At 47.1% G+C, this 20,116-nt stretch overlaps 1 protein-coding gene across 1 annotated transcript in view; it reads left to right on the top strand.

Moving 5' to 3' along the window:
• LOC149428681 (uncharacterized) overlaps nucleotides 1-19,882 on the top strand; it is a 28,324-nt gene extending 8,442 nt beyond the window's left edge. Inside the window, exons 3-6 of the mRNA XM_089667119.1 lie at nucleotides 7,161-7,388; nucleotides 8,766-8,873; nucleotides 12,428-12,469; nucleotides 18,547-19,882. Of these exons, the coding sequence (XP_089523245.1) occupies nucleotides 7,161-7,388; nucleotides 8,766-8,873; nucleotides 12,428-12,469; nucleotides 18,547-18,698 (530 nt within the window). The 3' untranslated portion in view covers nucleotides 18,699-19,882. The remainder of the gene's footprint in view (nucleotides 1-7,160; nucleotides 7,389-8,765; nucleotides 8,874-12,427; nucleotides 12,470-18,546) is intronic.
• The last annotated feature ends 234 nt before the right edge of the window (nucleotides 19,883-20,116 follow it).

Below are 20,116 nucleotides of genomic sequence, written 5' to 3'. Positions count from 1 at the left end.
TTCTAATCCTTTTATTTCCATCCACACAAATGCATTGGGAACACGACACATTCTATTCCAAATCACAACATGAAGAAAAATACATCAAATTTCTGTTGTTCCTCTAAAAAAATGGAAGAAAAGTGAATATTAGACGGTTCAAAAAAATGGCCGTGTTTGTATTCTTCTTTACAAACTCCAACATTCACTATATAAACTGAGAAATGTTTGAAGATTTTGCTTTCCTTTGAATGACTTCATGAATATTTGGTTGTAGTCGCACTGTTTCTGAGAACTGCTGTACATCTGTGTTGCATGGAGTCCCCCAACTTCTGGCCCCTGTGATCAGGTATTCCAGCCCAGGATGATTGGACCACATTCCACACTTCTTCTCGATTTCTTGGTTTGGCCTCAGAAACGGCATTTTTGATGTCACCCCACAAGTTTTCTATTGGATGAAGATCCGGGGATTGGGCTGGCCACTCCATAACGTCCATCTTGTTGGTCTGGAACCAAGATGTTGCCCGTTTACTGGTGTGTTTGGGGTCGTTGTCTTGTTGGAACCCCCATTTCAAGGGCATTTCCTCTTCAGCATAAGGCAGCATGACCTCTTCAAGTATTCTGATGGATTCAAACTGATCCATGATCCCTGGTATGCGATAAATAGGCCCAACACCGTAGTATGAGAAACATCCCCATATCATGATGCTTGCACCACCATGCTTCACGGTCTTCACACTGTACTGTGGCTTGAATTCAGTGTTTGGGGGTCGTCTGACAAACTGTCTCCGCCCACTAGACCCAAAAAGAACAATCTTACTTCCATCAGTCCACAAAATGTTGCCCCATTTCTCTTTAGGCCGGTCAATGTGCTCTTTGGCAGATTGTAACCTCTTCAGCACGTCTTTTTCCCAACAGTGGGACTTTGCGGGGACTTCTTGCAGATAGCTTGGCTTCACATCAGCGTCTTCTAATTGTAACAGTCCTCACAGGGAACGTCACACCTTCTTTCATCTTCCTGGAGCTGATTGTTGGCTGAGTCCTCACAGGGAATGTCACACCTTCTTTCATCTTCCTGGAGCTGATTGTTGGCTGAGTCCTCACAGGGAACGTCACACCTTCTTTCATCTTCCTGGAACTGATTGTTGGCTGAGTCCTCACAGGGAACGTCACACCTTCTTTCATCTTCCTGGGGCTGATTGTTGGCTGAGTCCGCCCCATTTTGGCTATTCTATCCATTCCAATGGTAGTTTTTCGCTTTCTTCCGCGTCTTTCAGGTTTTGGTTGCCATTTTAAAGCATTTGCCATCATTTTAGCTGAGCAGCCGATCATTTTCTGCACTTCTTTATATGTTTTCCCCTCCAATCAACTTTTTAATCAAGGTACGCTGTTCTTCTGAACAATGTCTGGAACGACCCATTTTCCTCAGAATTTCAGAGAGAAATGCACTGTAACCAGCATGTCCAACATTTGCTGCCTTCCTTCCTTAAATAAGGGCAATAATTGCCACCTGATTTTCAAAGAATGAATGACCTCACTAATAGAACTCCACACGGCTATTATTGTGAACACGCCCCTTTCAATGAGTGATTCAATGACACAGAATCAGCAGCATGCATGTCATGACTGTCGGGTCTGTTGGATTTCTATGACTCTACTACACCTGCTAGGAAATTATCTGCCATGTAGGAATATCATTTCCACCAAAAACAGCGATTGATCCGGTTAGTGATGTCTGACTGCTAGTATTTTCAACACAACTGTACATATATATATATCTCCCAGAAGTGAGTCCCCCCTCCCCCCCCCCTCACATTTGTGTCAATATTTGATTCTCTCTTTCCATGTGACAACACTGAAGAAATGACACTTTGCTACAATGTGACGTAGTCAGTGTACAGCTTGTATAACATGGAAATTTTCTGTCCCCTAAAAACAACACTCCGCCATTAATGTCTAAACCGCCGGCAACAAAAGTGACTCCACCCCTAAGTGACAAGGTCCAAATGGGGCACAAAGTGTCATTATTTTGTGTGGCCGCCATTATTTTCCAGCACTGCCTTCACCCTCTTGGGCATGGAGGTCACCAGAGCTTCACAGGTTGCCACTGGATTCCTCTTCCACTCCTCCATGACGTCATCACGGAGCTGGTGGATGTTAGAGACCTTGCGCTCCTCCACCTTCCGTTAGAGGACGCCCCACAGATGCTCAATAGGGTTCAGGTCTGGAGACATGCTTGGCCAGTCCATCACCTTCACCCTCAGCTTCTTTAGCAAGGCAGTGGTGGTCTTGGAGGTGTGTTTGGGGTCATTATCATGTTGGAATATTGCCCTGCGGCCCAGTCTCCGAAGGGAGGGGATCATGCTCTGCTTCAGTATGTCACAGTAGATGTTGGCATTCATGGTTCCCTCAATGAACTGTAGCCCCCCAGCACTCATGCAGCCCCAGACTGACACCCCCACCACCATGCAGCCCCAGACTGACACCCCCACCACCATGCAGCCCCAGACTGACACCCCCACCACCATGCAGCCCCAGACCATGACACTCCCACCACCATGCAGCCCCAGACCATGACACTCCCACCACCATGCAGCCCCAGACCATGACACCCCCACCACCACGCAGCCCCAGACCATAATACCCCCCACCACCACGCAGCCCTAGACCATGACACTCCCACCACCATGCTTGACTGTAGCCAAGACACACTTGTCTTTGTACTCCTCACCTGGTTGCCGCCACACACGCCTGACACCATCTGAACCCAATCAGTTGATGTTGGTGTCATCAGACCACAGGAAGGTTCCAGTAATCCATGTCCTTAGTCTGCTTGTCTTCAGCAAACTGTTTGCGGCTTTCTTGGTCATCATCTTTAGAAGAGGCTTCCTTCTGGGACGACAGCCATGCAGACCAATGTGATGCAGTGTGCGGCGTATGGTCTGAGCACTGACAGGCTGACCCCCCACCCCTTCACCCTCTGCAGCAATGCTGGCACCACTGACCGGCTGATCCCCCACCCTTCACTCTCTGCAGCAATGCTGGCCCCACTGACAGGCTGACCCCCCACCCCTACACCCTCTGCAGCAATGCTGGCAGCACTCATACGTCTATTTCCCAAAGACAACCTCTGGATATGATGCTGAGCACGCTCACTCAACTCCTTTGGTGGCCCATGGTGAGGCCTGTTCTGAGTGAAACCTGTCCTGTTACACTGCTGTATGGTCTTGGCCCCCGTGCTGCAGCTCAGTTTCAGGGTCTCGGCAATCTTCTTATAGCCTCGGCCATCTTTATGTAGAGCAACAATTCTTTTTTTTCAGATCCTCAGAGTTCTTTGCCATGAGGTGCCATGTTGAACTTCCAGTGACCAGTATGAGAGAATGAGAGCGATAACACCAAATGTAACCCCCCCCGCCCCCCATTCACACCTGAGACCTTGTAACACCACCGAGTCACATGACACTGGGGAGGGAAAAAGGCTCATTGGGCCCAATTTTGGACCTTGTCACTTAGGGGTGGAGTCACTTCTGGGAGATACTGTATGTGTGTGTATATATAATATAAATTAAACAGACTAGTCCAGGAAATGGAGCAGTAGAACCTCATAAAATGTAGAATTACACAACGCACACGTTCCTCCATCAAAGAGTGGCTATGCGTGTAGGTTGATGCTGCAGTGATGATCGGCTGGAAACGAGAACCATCCCAAGGGAAGAACGTCACCAGCACACCAAGGTTCTCCGATACGGGTCTGAAGCTTTAATAAGCAATCACGTAGTTACAGCAAGGGCACCGTCGCAGGACCCCTTCATCAGGCATGTGACATGGAGGGGTCCTGTGAGACTCTGAAACGTTGCCCTCACTATGTGATTGCCTATTAAAGCTTCAGACCCGTATCGGAGAACATGGTGTACTGGTGACGTTCTTCCCGCATAAAATGGAGGAGCACAACAAGGAGAAGCAAACACTCATAATTCAATCCTTGGATAGATGAAGAGGGGAAGCGGGAGGGAGGAGAATCGGTAAAACAATATCCAAGAGTTAAGAGTAGGGAGTCCTCAGAAAAGGAAGCGGCAACCAAACAAGGTAAATAAACGAGGGCGAATACCACATGTAGAGAGAGCTGCCAATGGTTTGAGAAGAATCAAACGTAAAGCTACCAGGAAGCCATTGTCCTCCAGTGCTGTCCTATTCCTGAACGGCAACCTACCTGGAGTGGCCAGAAATACGAGGTGTTCAGTGCTCAGAGACATGGCAAAGGTAAGGAAGGCTGAAACCCGACCACCACTGAACGAGACACAGAAATGGAAACTTCAAGACCGGGCCAAGAAATATCTGAAGACAGAATTTTGAAGGGTTTTATGGACTGATGAGATGAGTGACTCTTGATGGACCAGAAGTACAAGGTGTTCAGGGCTCAGAGACATGTCCAAGGTAAGGGAGGCTGAAACCCGGCCACCACTGACCAAGACACAGAAGTTGAAACACCTAGACTGGGCCAAGAAATATCTCAAGACAGATTTTTCAAAGGTTTTATGGACTGATGAGATGCGAGTGACTCTTGATGGACCAGAAGTACAAGGTGTTCAGGGCTCAGAGACATGTCCAAGGTAAGGGAGGCTGAAACCCGACCACTACTGACCAAGACACAGAAGTTGAAACATCAAGACTGGGCCAAGAAATATCTGAAGACAGAATTTTTAAGTGTTTTATGGACGGATGAGATGAGAGTGACTCTTGATGGACCAGATGGATGGGCCCGTGTCTGGATCAGTCACGGGCAGAGAGCTTCGCTTTGACCCCAGCAAGGTGGAGGTGGGATACTGGTATGGGCTGGTACTAATAAAGATGAGCTAGTTAGACCTTTTCAGGACTCAAAATCAACTCCCAAACCTTCTACCAGTTTTTAGAAGACACTTTCTTCAAGCAGTGGTTCAGGAAAAAGTCTGGATCTTTCAAGAAGACCATGATATTTATGCAGGACAACGCTCCATCACATGCAACGAAGTCCTCCACTGCGTGGCTAGCCAGTAAAGGCCTTCAAGATGAAAGAATAATGACATGGCCCTATTCCTCACCTGTCTAAACCCTATGGAGAACTGGTGGGCCCTTCTTAAACGGGAGATTTATGGGGAAGGAGAACAGTACACCTCTCTGAACCATGTCTGGGAGGCTGTGGTTGCTGGTGCACAAAAAGTTGATGGTCAACAGATCAAGAAACTGACAGACTTCATGAATGGAAGGCTTATGACTGTTAATGAAAAGGGAGGCTTTTTTGTAAAAAAAATGTTTGTGGGGCGTGGCCAAGAGCGGCCTATGAGCAGACGTATCTTACAGAACTCCTGGTCCTTATCCTGAACCAACCCTGTTCCAGACACTGCAGACTCCTGAAACTGGCTCTCATCTGCTCCTGGACCCCCATAGACAGCCCCGGTGTACCTGGTGCTCACTTTGGAACCATGGTGGCCTGTAAAAACAAAGAAGAAGGTCTGCGGCCTGAAATCCAACATGGCGCTGCTGCCGCTCTTCTCCAACGCACGACTTGTGGGCAAAAGAACGCTGTGAGTGAACTACCTGAAATGCTTAAAGCCACCTCAAGGGAACTCCCTAGGGCAGGAGTGGGCAACTGTGGGCCTCCAGCTGTTGGTGAACTACAAGTCCCATCATGCCTCTGCCTTTGGGAGTCATGCTTGTAACTGTCAGTTTTGCAATGCTTCATGGGACTTGTAGTTCTACAACAGCTGGAGGGCCACAGTTGCCCACCCCTGCCTTAGGGATATGCGGTTATATTCTCAGATATTCATGGGCCCCTCAGGGCTAGACACTCTACACACCGCTGTGAACTCTCCGGAGCTCCAGAGAGCTGATGAAGAGAGAGAGATTGATGCTCCCACTGTGAACCTCCCCCCGCCCACTGTCTCCTGAGCTCCAATGCCTATCTGCGGGCCCAGGACTGGCTCACTGAGGGGAGGGAGGAGAGCGGACTTGTCCCCTCCCCTTCTTGTCCTGACCCGGAAGTGACATCACAATGCCCCGTTTGAGAGATTCCATGGAGGCCGGGAAAGAATGTAATGCGGTGCGATGTGCAGTGCATTACATCCAGTGGAGTACAGGGGAGGCATCCAGGGTCTTTGAATGTCTCAATAAAGAGAACCTGTCACCCAAAATCATCACATAGAGGCGATAAACAGCGGAATGTTAAAAATAGTAAACGTAGATTGTCGCCGGGGACGAGCAGTGGGTTGTCGCCGGGGACGAGCAGTGGGTTGTCGCCGGGGACGAGCAGTGGGTTGTCACCGGGGACGAGCAGATTGGGGCCCCGATTTAGTCCCTGGACAACTAGTCTTTTTTCCAAACTTTCCACACCACACATTTTAAGGAACCTTTTGGGGGGTTGAACGAATAGGTAGCCCTGATCCGGTGACCTTGAAGACCAACTGCCACCTCTTATCAGGGACACCCAGTCTACCAGCTGCCTAGCTAAAGTCACCGATCTGCGAGCAGAAGACTTTGAAAATCGTTTGAGGCGCAATAACATTCGGCTTGTGGGGTTACCAGAGAGAGTGGGGGGCGGGGACTTTGTGGAGCGCTGGCTGCTTGACATCTTTGGATTGGAGGTCTTCATGCCTCTTTTACATGGTGGAGAGGGCACACCGGGTCCCTCCTCGCCCCCTGACACGGGGTCCCTCCTCGCCCCCTGACACGGGGTCCCTCCTCTCCCCCTGACACGGGGTCCCTCCTCTCCCCCTGACACGGGGTCCCTCCTCGCCCCCTGACACGGGGTCCCTCCTCGCCCCCTGACACGGGGTCCCTCCTCGCCCCCTGACACAGGGTCCCTCCTCGCCCCCTGACACCGGGTCCCTCCTCGCCCCCTGACACGGGGTCCCTCCTCGCCCCCTGACACGGGGTCCCTCCTCGCCCCCTGACACCGGGTCCCTCCTCGCCCCCTGACACCGGGTCATCCACCACGCCGTCTTGGCACGTCTTTGAATTACAGGGATAAATACATTATCCTCAGCCTGGATCAAGAACAACAAATATTGCTGGTGTAATAGTCCATCTCCATAGGGACGCGTGACGCGCAGCCCCCCCCCCCCCCCCCCGTTAGGGACGCGTGATACCCCCCCCCCCCCCGTAGGGACGAGGGAGATCTCATCCTCTTGTGTCTTCTTTTCTCTCAGAGTGTCCTGCTGTTCCCATCATCTCTAATGAAACTACTAGGCATCGCATTATCCTGCGCTGCCAATCCTTCTCTTCTGGTATCACCTATCAATGGATGATCGATCAAACATCTGTGAGCAAGAACTATGTATACAACGAATCCCGACCTGAAGAGGATGTGACTCTGACCTGCATTGTGGACAACGAAGTGTGTAAGAAGAACGCATCTATAACCATCCAGGCTCCATGTGAGTCGCAGCATGCGGCCAGTGATGGCTATGAAGCAAATCTCCCCGGACCCCGCATTCACTATATCCGCTCTCCCCGGACCCCGCATTCACTATATCCGCTCTCCCCGGACCCCGCATTCACTATATCCGCTCTCCCCGGACCCCGCATTCACTGTATCCGCTCTCCCCGGACCCCGCATTCACTATATCCGCTCTCCCCGGACCCCGCATTGACTATATCCGCTCTCCCCGCATTGACTATATCCCCTCTCCCCGGACCCCGCATTGACTATATCCGCTCTTCCCGGACCCCGCATTGACTATATCCGCTCTCCCCGGACCCCGCATTGACTATATCCGCTCTCCCCGGACCCCGCATTGACTATATCCGCTCTCCCCGGACCCCGCATTCACTATATCCGCTCTCCCCGCATTGACTATATCCGCTCTCCCCGGACCCCGCATTGACTATATCCGCTCTCCCCGGACCCCGCATTGACTATATCCGCTCTCCCCGGACCCCGCATTCACTATATCCGCTCTCCCCGGACCCCGCATTCACTATATCCGCTCTCCCCGGACCCCGCATTCACTATATCCGCTCTCCCCGGACCCCGCATTCACTATATCCGCTCTCCTCGGACCCCGCATTCACTGTATCCGCTCTCCTCTGACCCCGCGTTCCCGGTATTATCCGCTCTCCCCGGACCCCGCATTCACTATATCCGCTCTCCTCGGACCCCGCATTCACTATATCCGCTCTCCCCGGACCCCGCATTCACTATATCCGCTCTCCTCGGACCCCGCATTCACTGTATCCGCTCTCCTCTGACCCTGCGTTCCCGGTATTATCCGCTCTCCCCCGGACCCCGCGTTCCCGGTGTTATCCGCTCTGCCCCGGACCCCGCGTTCCCGGTGTTATCCGCTCTCCCCCGGACCCCGCATTCCCGGTGTTATCCGCTCTCCCCCGGACCCCGCGTTCCCGGTGTTATCCGCTCTCCCCCGGACCCCGCGTTCCCGGTATTATCCGCTCTCCCCCGGACCCCGCGTTCCCGGTATTATCCGCTCTCCCCCGGACCCCGCGTTCCCGGTATTATCCGCTCTCCCCCGGACGCCGCGTTCCCGGTATTATCCGCTCTCCCCCGGACCCCGCGTTCCCGGTATTATCCGCTCTCCCCCGGACCCCGCGTTCCCGGTATTATCCGCTCTCCCCCGGACCCCGCGTTCCCGGTATTATCCGCTCTCCCCCGGACCCCGCGTTCCCGGTATTATCCGCTCTCCCCCGGACCCCGCGTTCCCGGTATTATCCGCTCTCCCCCGGACCCCGCGTTCCTGGTATTATCCGCTCTCCCCCTGTGACGCTGCAACACCGACCTCTTCTGTTCTGTCTTGTAGACGGTCATGTACCTGATTGGCTCATCGCTTCTGCAGTATTCACGTTTCTGGTTCCGCTCCTGATCCTGGTTGCCTTCTTCATCGCGCTGTGCTATGAATACCGTGAAGGTAAGTACCGTGCCATGTATTCTATTCATTAGGTAAGTACCGTGCCATGTATTCTATTCATTAGGTAAGTACCGTGCCATGTATTCTATTCATTAGGTAAGTACCATGCCATGTATTCTATTCATTCAGTAAAGATGTTCGATCTGTTACCTCTGTTAGAACTGGATACATCGTTGAAGAATACGGTGGGGGTGGGGGGGTCATAGTGAGCAATGTGTGTGAGAAGTGTGGGATTGTTTGTTTTTTTTCCCCCAAATCATGCGTACCTAGGTGGAGTCGCATCGATCCGATTCTGTATCTGTCCCCCGCCGGATCGAAGTATGAGAACTCAGCAATCACAGTCACCACTCTGTGCCCCCCCCCCCCGTTCACTAATGGGGGAGGGAACGGCTGGCTCACTAAGAGGCTTATGCAAGCCATACACGGGTCGAATTCCGAACGATTTTTCATCCGAAAATCAGAAACGTCATTCGCTCGGTAATCCGATGGCGACGTGAATGATTTTGAAAATCGGGCGGCCGAGTCATAAAGTTCACCCCATATAACAGGCGACACTTCTGTTCCTTCCAGGCCACGGCTCATGGCGCACTTTCTTTTCGGAAATACGATTTGACCGTCATTGAGTGGAAAATCGGTCGTTTTTCACAAATTGTACAACATGTCCGATCACCGAAAAGGGGAGGAGCCACGAAAATCGGCTGCTAACAGAGCGAAAATCAGCCGATTATTCTTAGGTCGGATGATTATTCATTTTCAGATGAAAAATCGGTTGGATTTCGCCCCATGTATGACTGGCCATAGCCAAATGCCGCTCCAAAATCTGGGGTGGATCTCGACTTTAACCCCTCGCCCTCCAGAGAATTTACCCCCCAACCCCCCCTCCTTCCTGACCAGGACATTCTCTGCGATACGGCGCTGCATGACTTTAACTGACAATTGCGCGGCCATGGAACGCTGCACCCAAATTAAATTTACATCCTCCCCCCACCCCCAAAAATAGCGGCAGTATTTGATCACCTCTGCAGGGGTTTTTTTTTTTTTTTCATTTTTTGCTCTATAAACAAAAAAAATGGACAATTTTGAGGAAAAAAAAACAATATTTTTGACTTTTTGCTACAAGACTTGTCAAGTAAAAAAAGTCGTAAAATTTAGGCCGAAAAAAAAAATCCTATTATGTGTAATTTAATTGATTTACGTAAACGTTAGAGTCCTGACCTCAACCCCCAGACTGCGAGCCAGGCCCCCTCCCCCGACATCAGTGCCTGACCTGACAAATGTGCTTCTGGAAGAATGGTCCAACCTTCCCATAGACACCCTCCTAAACCTTGTGGGGGGCCTTCCCAGAAGAGTTGGAGCTGTTATAGCTGCAAAGGGCGGGGCCAACTCAATATTGAACCCTATGGACTAAGACTGGGGGGCCATTAAAGGTCATGTGTGTGGAAAGGGCGGGGCCAACTCAATATTGAACCCTACGGACTAAGACTGGGAGGCCATTAAAGGTCATGTGTGTGGAAAGGGCGGGGCCAACTCAATATTGAACCCTACGGACTAAGACTGGGGGGCCATTAAAGGTCATGTGCGTGGAAAGGGTGGGGCCAACTCAATATTGAACCCTACGGACTAAGACTGGGAGGCCATTAAAGGTCATGTGTGTGGAAAGGGCGGGGCCAACTCAATATTGAACCCCACGGACTAAGAATGGGGGGCCATTAAAGGTCGTGTGTGGGAAGGGAGCGGCCAACTCAATATTGAACCCTACGGACTAAGACTGGGGGGCCATTCAAGGTCATGTGTGTGGGAAGGCCGGCAGCCCAATACTTGGGGCAATGTAGTGCGTGTGGCAGTGAGAATTGGGCTTTATTCCATGCTGCCACGTAGATGTGTTTAGCTGGTGTTGCTGCGTTGGGAGCGTGCTCAGTCATCACCCCCAACACTGACCAATGTGTCGCTGACCAGTTACCGGAGAGCCCATGTAACGCCTCCAGTGTTGTGATCACCTAGAGGGCGGCTCCCACCTGGGGGGGCATTAAACACACTTCTAATCCCAGTGATATTGAAGGTCTGTTTTCTTGTTTTGACTTTTTGTTTTTTTAACAAACCTGTTACACTTACCTGCTTTGTAATGGACAGAGCAGCCCCGATCCCCTTTATGGAGAGATATGGGGGGGGGACAATGAGACATAATTAGTGACAGGTCCTCTTTATGGAGAGATATGGGGGGGGGGACAATGAGACATAATTAGTGACAGGTCCTCTTTATGGAGAGATATGGGGGGTGGGGACAATGAGACATAATTAGTGACAGGTCCTCTTTATGGAGAGATATGGGGGGGGGGACAATGAGACATAATTAGTGACAGGTCCTCTTTATGGAGAGATATGGGGGGGGGACAATGAGACATAATTAGTGACAGGTCCTCTTTATGGAGAGATATGGGGGGGGGACAATGAGACATAATTAGTGACAGGTCCTCTTTATGGAGAGATATGGGGGGGGGGGCCAATGAGACATAATCAGTGACGGGTCCTCTTTATGGAGAGATATGGGGGGGGGGGGACAATGAGACATAATTAGTGACGGGTCCTCTTTATGGAGAGATATGGGGGGGGGACAATGAGACATAATTAGTGACAGGTCCTCTTTATGGAGAGATATGGGGGGGGGGGGACAATGAGACATAATTAGTGACAGGTCCTCTTTATGGAGCGATATTGGGGGGGGGGGGGACAATGAGACATAATAAGTGACAGGTCCTCTTAATGGAGAGATATGGGGGGGGGACAATGAGACATAATTAGTGACGGGTCCTCTTTATGGAGAGATATGGGGGGGGGGGGACAATGAGACATAATTAGTGACAGGTCCTCTTTATGGAGAGATATGGGGGGGGGACAATGAGACATGACTAGTGACAGGTCCTCTTTATGGAGAGATATGGGGGGGGGACAATGAGACATAATAAGTGACAGGTCCTCTTAATGGAGAGATATGGGGGGGGGGACAATGAGACATAATTAGTGACATGTCCTCTTTATGGAGAGATATGGGGGGGGGGGGGGCAATGAGACATAATTAGTGACAGGTCCTCTTTATGGAGAGATATGGGGGGGGGACAATGAGACATAAGTGACAGGTCCTCTTTCTGGACCCTTCTTCTCGGGTCCCCTGGCCCTTTCCTCCTGCCAAGTTCCCCCATAACAAGCTGTTTCCGGCCCTTTCCTCTGTGTGTCCATTCACATACACGGTTGTGTTTTGGCCCCACCCCCTCTCTCTCTCTTTCTCTTTATTGGCTCACCGGCTGTGATTGACAGCAGCAGAAGCCAATGGTTCCTGCTGCTGTCTCCACCAACGAGGAGGGAGAGTCCCTGGACAGCCGAAGCTCTGATGCACATCGATGGAGAAGGATGGGGCTCAGATAAGTATTGGGGGGGGGGCTACTGCACACAGAAGGTTTTATAGAATGCATGGAGGTAAAAGAAACCCAAGCGGTTCAGACGCACATCACACCTTCCTCCAATCAGCGGGCGACTAACGCGTGTTATTTATCCTCTAGGCTACATGAAGACGATCTTCGATTTCCTCACTTGTGGTAACGGTAAGTTTGTTCCTATACTAATAAAGCTTTGTAGCCTAATGGCGGCCATATTGAGAGCCCCCCCCCCCCCCCCTTCGGACGGCGGTTGGGTGACGACAAATGGCCGTTGTCCTCATACACGCTCCATACATGAACACCGGCCTGGTGAGGATTATCAGCTGCAGTGTGACCAATCCTGCACAAGTACAGGCCGATCCCCGTCCAATCAGAGTGTTCAGTGATATATATATATATGTGTGTATGTCGAAAACGAAACGCGTCATTTTTAAAAATGCATATTTTTTTTGGAACATAAATACGCTTTGATTTAAAAAAACAAACCACAATTTATACCCCATCATTTTTTTTTTTTTTTTTTTTGTAAAATATGAACGAGGATGTTATGGCGATTAAATAGATACGCGCTCGTGGAATGGCGTCAGACTGCGGTACTTACAAATCGCCGTGGGTGACGCTTTAAAATTTCTACAGGGTACCAATGTCATGTTAGAGGAGGTCCAGTGCCGGAATTCTCGCTCTCTTCGACATTCGTGGCGATACCTCACGTGTGCGGTTTGAACACCGTTAACATGTGGGCGTGGCCTACATTTGCGTTCACCACTACATGTGAGGACGGGGGGGGGAGGGGCACTTTTTTAAAAAATTTATTTAATGTGTATTTTTTTTTTTTTGCACTGTCACTTTAAAAAAAAGTATCACTTTTATTCTTATCACAAGGAATTCATCCCCTGTAATAGAAATAATTAGTGACAGGTCCTCTTTATGGAGAAATATGGGGGGGGGACATAATTAGTGACGGGTCCTCTTTATGGAGAGATATGGGGGGGACAATGAGACATAATTAGTGACGGGTCCTCTTTATGGAGAGATATGGGGGGGGGGACAATGAGATATAATTAGTGACAGGTCCTCTTTATGGAGAGATATGGGGGGGGGACAATGAGATATAATTAGTGACAGGTCCTCTTTATGGAGAGATATGGGGGGGGGACAATGAGATATAATTAGTGACAGGTCCTCTTTATGGAGAGATATGGGGGGGGGACAATGAGATATAATTAGTGACAGGTCCTCTTTATGGAGAGATATGGGGGGGGGGGACAATGAGATATAATTAGTGACGGGTCCTCTTTATGGAGAGATATGGGGGGGGACAATGAGACATAATTAGTGGCAGGTCCTCTTTATGGAGAGATATGGGGGGAGGACAATGAGACATAATTAGTGACAGGTCCTCTTTATGGAGAGATATGGGGGGGGGGGACAATGAGACATAATTAGTGACAGGTCCTCTTTATGGAGAGATATGGGGGGGGGGACAATGAGACATAATTAGTGACGGGTCCTCTTTATGGAGAGATATGGGGGGGGGACAATGAGACATAATTAGTGACAGGTCCTCTTTATGGAGAGATATGGGGGGGGGACAATGAGACATAATTAGTGACAGGTCCTCTTTATGGAGAGATATGGGGGGGGGGCAATGAGACATAATTAGTGACAGGTCCTCTTTATGGAGAGATATGGGGGGGGGACGACAGTGAGACATAATTAGTGACAGGTCCTCTTTATGGAGAGATATGGGGGGGGGGGGGGGACAGTGAGACATAATTAGTGACGGGTCCTCTTTATGGAGAGATATGGGGGGGGGGGGACAATGAGACATAATTAGTGACAGGTCCTCTTTATGGAGAGATATGGGGGGGGAATGAGACATAATTAGTGACAGGTCCTCTTTATGGAGAGATATGGGGGGGGGGACAATGAGACATAATTAGTGACAGGTCCTCTTTATGGAGAGATATGGGGGGGGGCAATGAGACATAATTAGTGACAGGTCCTCTTTATGGAGAGATATGGGGGGGGACAATGAGACATAATTAGTGATGGGTCCTCTTTATGGAGAGATATGGGGGGGGGGGGACAATGAGACATAATTAGTGACGGGTCCTCATTATGGAGAGATATGGGGGGGGGGGACAATGAGACATAATTAGTGACGGGTCCTCTTTATGGCGAGATATGGGGGGGGACAATGAGACATAATTAGTGACGGGTCCTCATTATGGAGAGATATGGGGGGGGCGACAATGAGACATAATTAGTGACAGGTCCTCTTTATGGAGAGATATGGGGGGGGCGACAATGAGACATAATTAGTGACAGGTCCTCTTTATGGAGAGATATGGGGGGGGGACAATGAGACATAATTAGTGACGGGTCCTCTTTATGGAGAGATATGGGGGGGGGGGACAATGAGACATAATTAGTGACAGGTCCTCTTTATGGAGAGATATGGGGGGGGGCGACAATGAGACATAATTAGTGACAGGTCCTCTTTATGGAGAGATATGGGGGGGGGACAATGAGACATAATTAGTGACAGGTCCCGGGATCAGCCCCTCCCTTTTAGATTGTAAGCTCCCAGGATCAGCCCCTCCCTCTTAGATTGTCAGCTCCCGGGATCAGCCCCTCCCTCTTAGATTGTCAGCTCCCGGGATCAGCCCCTCCCTCTTAGATTGTAAGCTCCCGTGATCAGCCCCTCCCTCTTAGATTGTAAGCTCCCAGGATCAGGCCCCTCCCTCTTAGATTGTAAGCTCCCGGGATCAGCCCCTCCCTCTTAGATTGTAAGCTCCCGGGATCAGCCCCTCCCTCCTAGATTGTAAACTCCCAGGATCAGCCCCTCCCTCCTAGATTGTAAACTCCCAGGATCAGCCCCTCCCTTTTAGATTGTAAGCTCCTAGGATCAGCCCCTCCCTCTTAGATTGTAAACTCCCAGGATCAGCCCCTCCCTCTTAGATTGTAAACTCCCGGGATCAGCCCCTCCCTTTTAGATTGTAAGCTCCTAGGATCAGCCCCTCCCTCTTAGATTGTAAGCTCCCGGGATCAGCCCCTCCCTCTTAGATTGTAAGCTCCCGGGATCAGCCCCTCCCTCTTAGATTGTAAGCTCCCGGGGTCAGCCCCTCCCTCTTAGATTGTCAGCTCCTGGGATCAGGCCCCTCCCTCTTAGATTGTAAACTCCCGGGATCAGCCCCTCCCTCTTAGATTGTCAACTCCCAGGATCAGCCCCTCCCTCTTAGATTGTAAGCTCCCAGGATCAGCCCCTCCCTCTTAGATTGTAAGCTCCCAGGATCAGCCCCTCCCTCTTAGATTGTTGCTGTATTGTCTCCCTGTATATTGTACAGCGCTGAGCACACTGTTGGCGCCATAAATCCTGTATAATAATTATTTATTATAATTTTATTAATGATTTTTTTTATTAGTTATTTTTAATATTAATAATTAATCACTATTAATAATTAACAATAATATTATTTTATTTTTTTAAATAAAATATCACTATTAATAAGAAAATAATAATTATTAATAATAATTAGAGATGAGCGAATCGAATCAGGCGAAGTGGAATTCGTTTCAAATTTCAGGAAAAATTCGATTCGTGGCGAATCCAAATTTTTGCCGACTTCGGATGGTCGAATCGAATTTTTCCTGATCGGCCGTTTTCATCCCTTCTACAGCCGGCAAAAATGTCCCTGCAGAGAGCTCCGCTATTTCTGACAGTTCTCTGACAGTTCCTTCACATTTCCAGCGGTTGAAACATTGTATGTATTTGTTTCCATTTAGGATACAGATGTTTTTATTAGGAAACAAACAGATACAATGTTTCAACCGCTGTAAATGTGAAAGAACTGTCAGAGAACTGTCAGAAATAGAGGAACTCTGCACATACACTTTTTGCTTTACTGGAATTATTCTTATTTCATTCTTCTTCTTATTTTCATTCTTATTTTCATTCTTTTCATTCTTCTTCTTATTTTCATTCTTCTTTTCATTCTTCTTGTCATTCTTTTCATTCTTCTTTTCATTCTTTTCATTCTTCTTTTCATTCTTTTCATTCTTCTTTTCATTCTTCTTCTTATTTTTCATTCTTCTTTTCATTCTTTTCATTCTTCTTTTCATTCTTCTTCTTATTTTCGTTCTTCTTTTCATTCTTCTTTTCATTCTTTTCATTCTTCTTTTCATTCTTTTCATTCTTCTTTTCATTCTTCTTATTTTCATTCTTCTTTTCATTCTTCTTCTTATTTTCATTTTTCTTTTCATTCTTTTCATTCTTCTTTTCATTCTTCTTATTTTCATTCTTCTTTTCATTCTTTTCATTCTTTTCATTCTTCTTTTCATTCTTCTTCTTATTTTCATTCTTCTTTTCATTCTTTTCATTCTTCTTCTTATTTTCATTCTTCTTTTCATTCTTCTTGTCATTCTTTTCATTCCTCTTTTCATTCTTTTCATTCTTCTTTTCACTCTTTTCATTCTTCTTTTCATTCTTCTTATTTTCATTCTTCTTTTCATTCTTCTTCTTATTTTCATTCTTCTTTTCATTCTTTTCATTCTTCTTTTCATTCTTCTTATTTTCATTCTTCTTTTCATTCTTTTCATTCTTCTTTTCATTCTTCTTCTTATTTTCATTCTTCTTTTCACTCTTTTCATTCTTCTGTTCATTCTTCTTCTTCTTTTCATTCTTCTTTTCATTCTTTTCATTCTTATTTTCATTCTTCTTCTTCTTTTCATTCTTCTTCTTCTTTTCATTCTTCTTTTCATTCTTTTCATTCTTCTTTTCATTCTTCTTCTTATTTTCATTCTTCTTTTCATTCTTTTCATTCCTCTTTTCATTCTTTTCATTCTTCTTTTCATTCTTCTTCTTATTTTCATTCTTCTTTTCATTCTTCTTGTCATTCTTTTCATTCCTCTTTTCATTCTTTTCATTCTTCTTTTCACTCTTTTCATTCTTCTTTTCATTCTTCTTATTTTCATTCTTCTTTTCATTCTTCTTCTTATTTTCATTCTTCTTTTCATTCTTTTCATTCTTCTTATTTTCATTCTTCTTTTCATTCTTTTCATTCTTCTTTTCATTCTTCTTCTTATTTTCATTCTTCTTTTCACTCTTTTCATTCTTCTTTTCATTCTTCTTCTTATTTTCATTCTTCTTTTCATTCTTTTCATTCTTATTTTCATTCTTCTTCTTCTTTTCATTCTTCTTCTTCTTTTCATTCTTCTTTTCATTCTTTTCATTCTTCTTTTCATTCTTTTCATTCTTATTTTCATTCTTCTTCTTATTTTCATTCTTCTTTTCATTCTTTTCATTCTTCTTTTCATTCTTTTCATTCTTCTTCTTCTTCTTCTTCTTCTCATTCTTTTCATTCTTCTTCTTCTTCTTCTCATTCTTTTCATTCTTCTTCTTCTTCTTCTTCTTTTCATTCTTTTCATTCTTCTTCTTATTTTCATTCTTCTTTTCATTCTTCTTTTCATTCTTCTTCTTCTTTTCATTCTTCTTCTTCTTTTCATTCTTCTTTTCATTCTTTTCATTCTTCTTTTCATTCTTTTCATTCTTCTTTTCATTCTTCTTATTTTCATTCTTCTTTTCATTCTTTTCATTCTTCTTTTCATTCTTTTCATTCTTCTTCTTCTTCTTCTTCTCATTCTTTTCATTCTTCTTCTTCTTCTTTTCATTCTTTTCATTCTTCTTCTTCTTCTTTTCATTCTTTTCATTCTTCTTCTTCTTCTCCTTCTTCTTCGTCGTGCCCCGTGACTGGCCAAATGAGTGAAGTGTGCGGTGATTCTAAGATCGACGGCACTCATCTGCATGTCATACTGCCTGACAGTATTATTTCTCTTCCCCAGCAGACTCCAAGGGCATTTAAATTAAAGGTACAGTGTTCTGCACTAATATAAAGGCTCTCTGAAGCCTAGAAACACCCTTTTTATAAGTAAAATTTGCGGCGAATAAATTCGAATCGAATCGAATTTTTTCGGAAAATTCGGCGAATCAGGCGAATCGAATTTTTGAAAAATTCGCTCATCTCTAATAATAATCACTATTATTAATCAAATATTTTCTTAATAAATATAATTTTATTAATTACTATAGCTAATAATAATAATATGATTAATAAAATCATTATTTTATTATTATTTTAATGAATATTAATCATTATTAATATGATTTTTATTAATATATTTTTATAATAAATTTTAATAATTATTAATAATAATAATGTCACTTTTTATCTATATTCTAGATTTCTGTGTGAACGTTTTCAGGAAAGTCAATTCTTTGTTCCCGTGCTTAAATGGTAAGTTTGTTCCTATACTAATAAAGCTTTGTAGCGTAATGGCGACCATATTGAGAACCCCCCCCCCCTCTCTGCAGATGGCGGTTGAGTGCCAATAAATGGCCGTTGTCCTCATACACGCTCCATACATGAACACCGGCCTGGTGAGGATTATCAGCTGCAGTGTGACCAATCCTGTACAAGTACAGGCCGATCGCCGTCCAATCAGAGTGTTCGGTGAGATCTGCAATCCACTTCCTGTTGTTCAGGTTGAATTACGAGCGCGGGGTCAGCCCGATTTTTTTTTTTTTTTTTTTTTTTTTTCTGACCAGGTTATTTTTTTGCAATATGGCGTTGCGTCACTTCAACTGACAATTGCGCGGGCATGCAACGCTGTACCCAAATTAAATTTTCGTCTTTTTTTTTTTTTTTTCCCCGCACGAATCGAGCTTTCGTTCAGTGGTATTCGATCGCCTCCGCGTTTTATGTATCTTGTGCGCTATAAACAAAAAAAAGACCTACAAGTTTGAAAAATATATATTTTTGCCTTTTTTGCTTTGAAAGAGTACAGCGTCTGCGAATGGCGGGATCTATACTGGGATTGTTTATGTTTTATCCTCGTAATGGCGGACAGATTTGGAAAAACAAAAATATATTGTTATAAAACAAATCCAATAAAAAAATTTTAAAAAATCACATTTAGTCATAAATTTAGGCCAAAATGTATTGCGCTCCGTGTCTTCAGGGGGGCCGGACTGTGGCCATCGGGAGGGCAAAATGACCCAACATCAGTGGGAGGAGCCAATGCCTCTTCAGTGGTGTCATTGGTAGGAATTGTGCCGTTCACTGGTGATTGTAAATAAAATAGTGCCCCAAGGGCCCAGTAAAAGCAAGCAAAGGGCCCCATCTGTCACTACCCCCACCACTGCACCGATCATCCCGCTTTTCCTGGTCCCTGTGTGTTTCCTCAGTGCCCAGCCCCTCCCTCCTCCATCCTCTGCACCAATAGGAGAAGAGCAAGGCTGGTGGTTGTGCTCTGCCGCCCCTGTGCCCGCCCACAATCCAGTCCCTGTAGCTTCTCAGAAGAGGATGTGCGGGTGGGAAATTGTATACAGAGCCGCCGACACTGTGCTTCTGACTGAGCATGTGAGTTCGACCTTCCCCTCTCCCTTCCGCCCCTCCCTCCCTTCCTCCTTCCCCCCTCCCTTCCTCCCCTCCCTATCTTCCATCCTTCCTCCCTCCCCCCCTCCCTTCCTCCCCTCCCTCCCTTCCATCCTCCCTTCCTCCCCTCCCTCCCTTCCATCCTTCCTTCCGCCCCTCCCTCCCTTCCTTTCTTCCGCCCCTCCCTTCCTTTCTTCCGCCCCTCCCTTCCTTTCTTCCGCCCCTCCCTCCCTCCCTTCCTTTCTTCCGCCCCTACCTCCCTCCCTTCCTTTCTTCCGCCCCTCCCTTCCTTTCTTCCGCCCCTCCCTCCCTTCCTTTCTTCCGCCCCTCCCTCCCTTCCTTTCTTCCGCCCCTCCCTCCCTCCCTTCCTTTCTTC

This window comes from Staurois parvus, unplaced genomic scaffold, assembly GCF_062004578.1.
Source record: "Staurois parvus isolate SC_StPar_1 unplaced genomic scaffold, SC_StPar_1.0 ptg003040l, whole genome shotgun sequence".
Lineage (NCBI taxonomy): Eukaryota > Metazoa > Chordata > Amphibia > Anura > Ranidae > Staurois > Staurois parvus.
The sequence above is the reverse complement of the archived record's forward strand: the minus strand, read 5'-3'. Positions and strand labels throughout refer to the sequence as shown.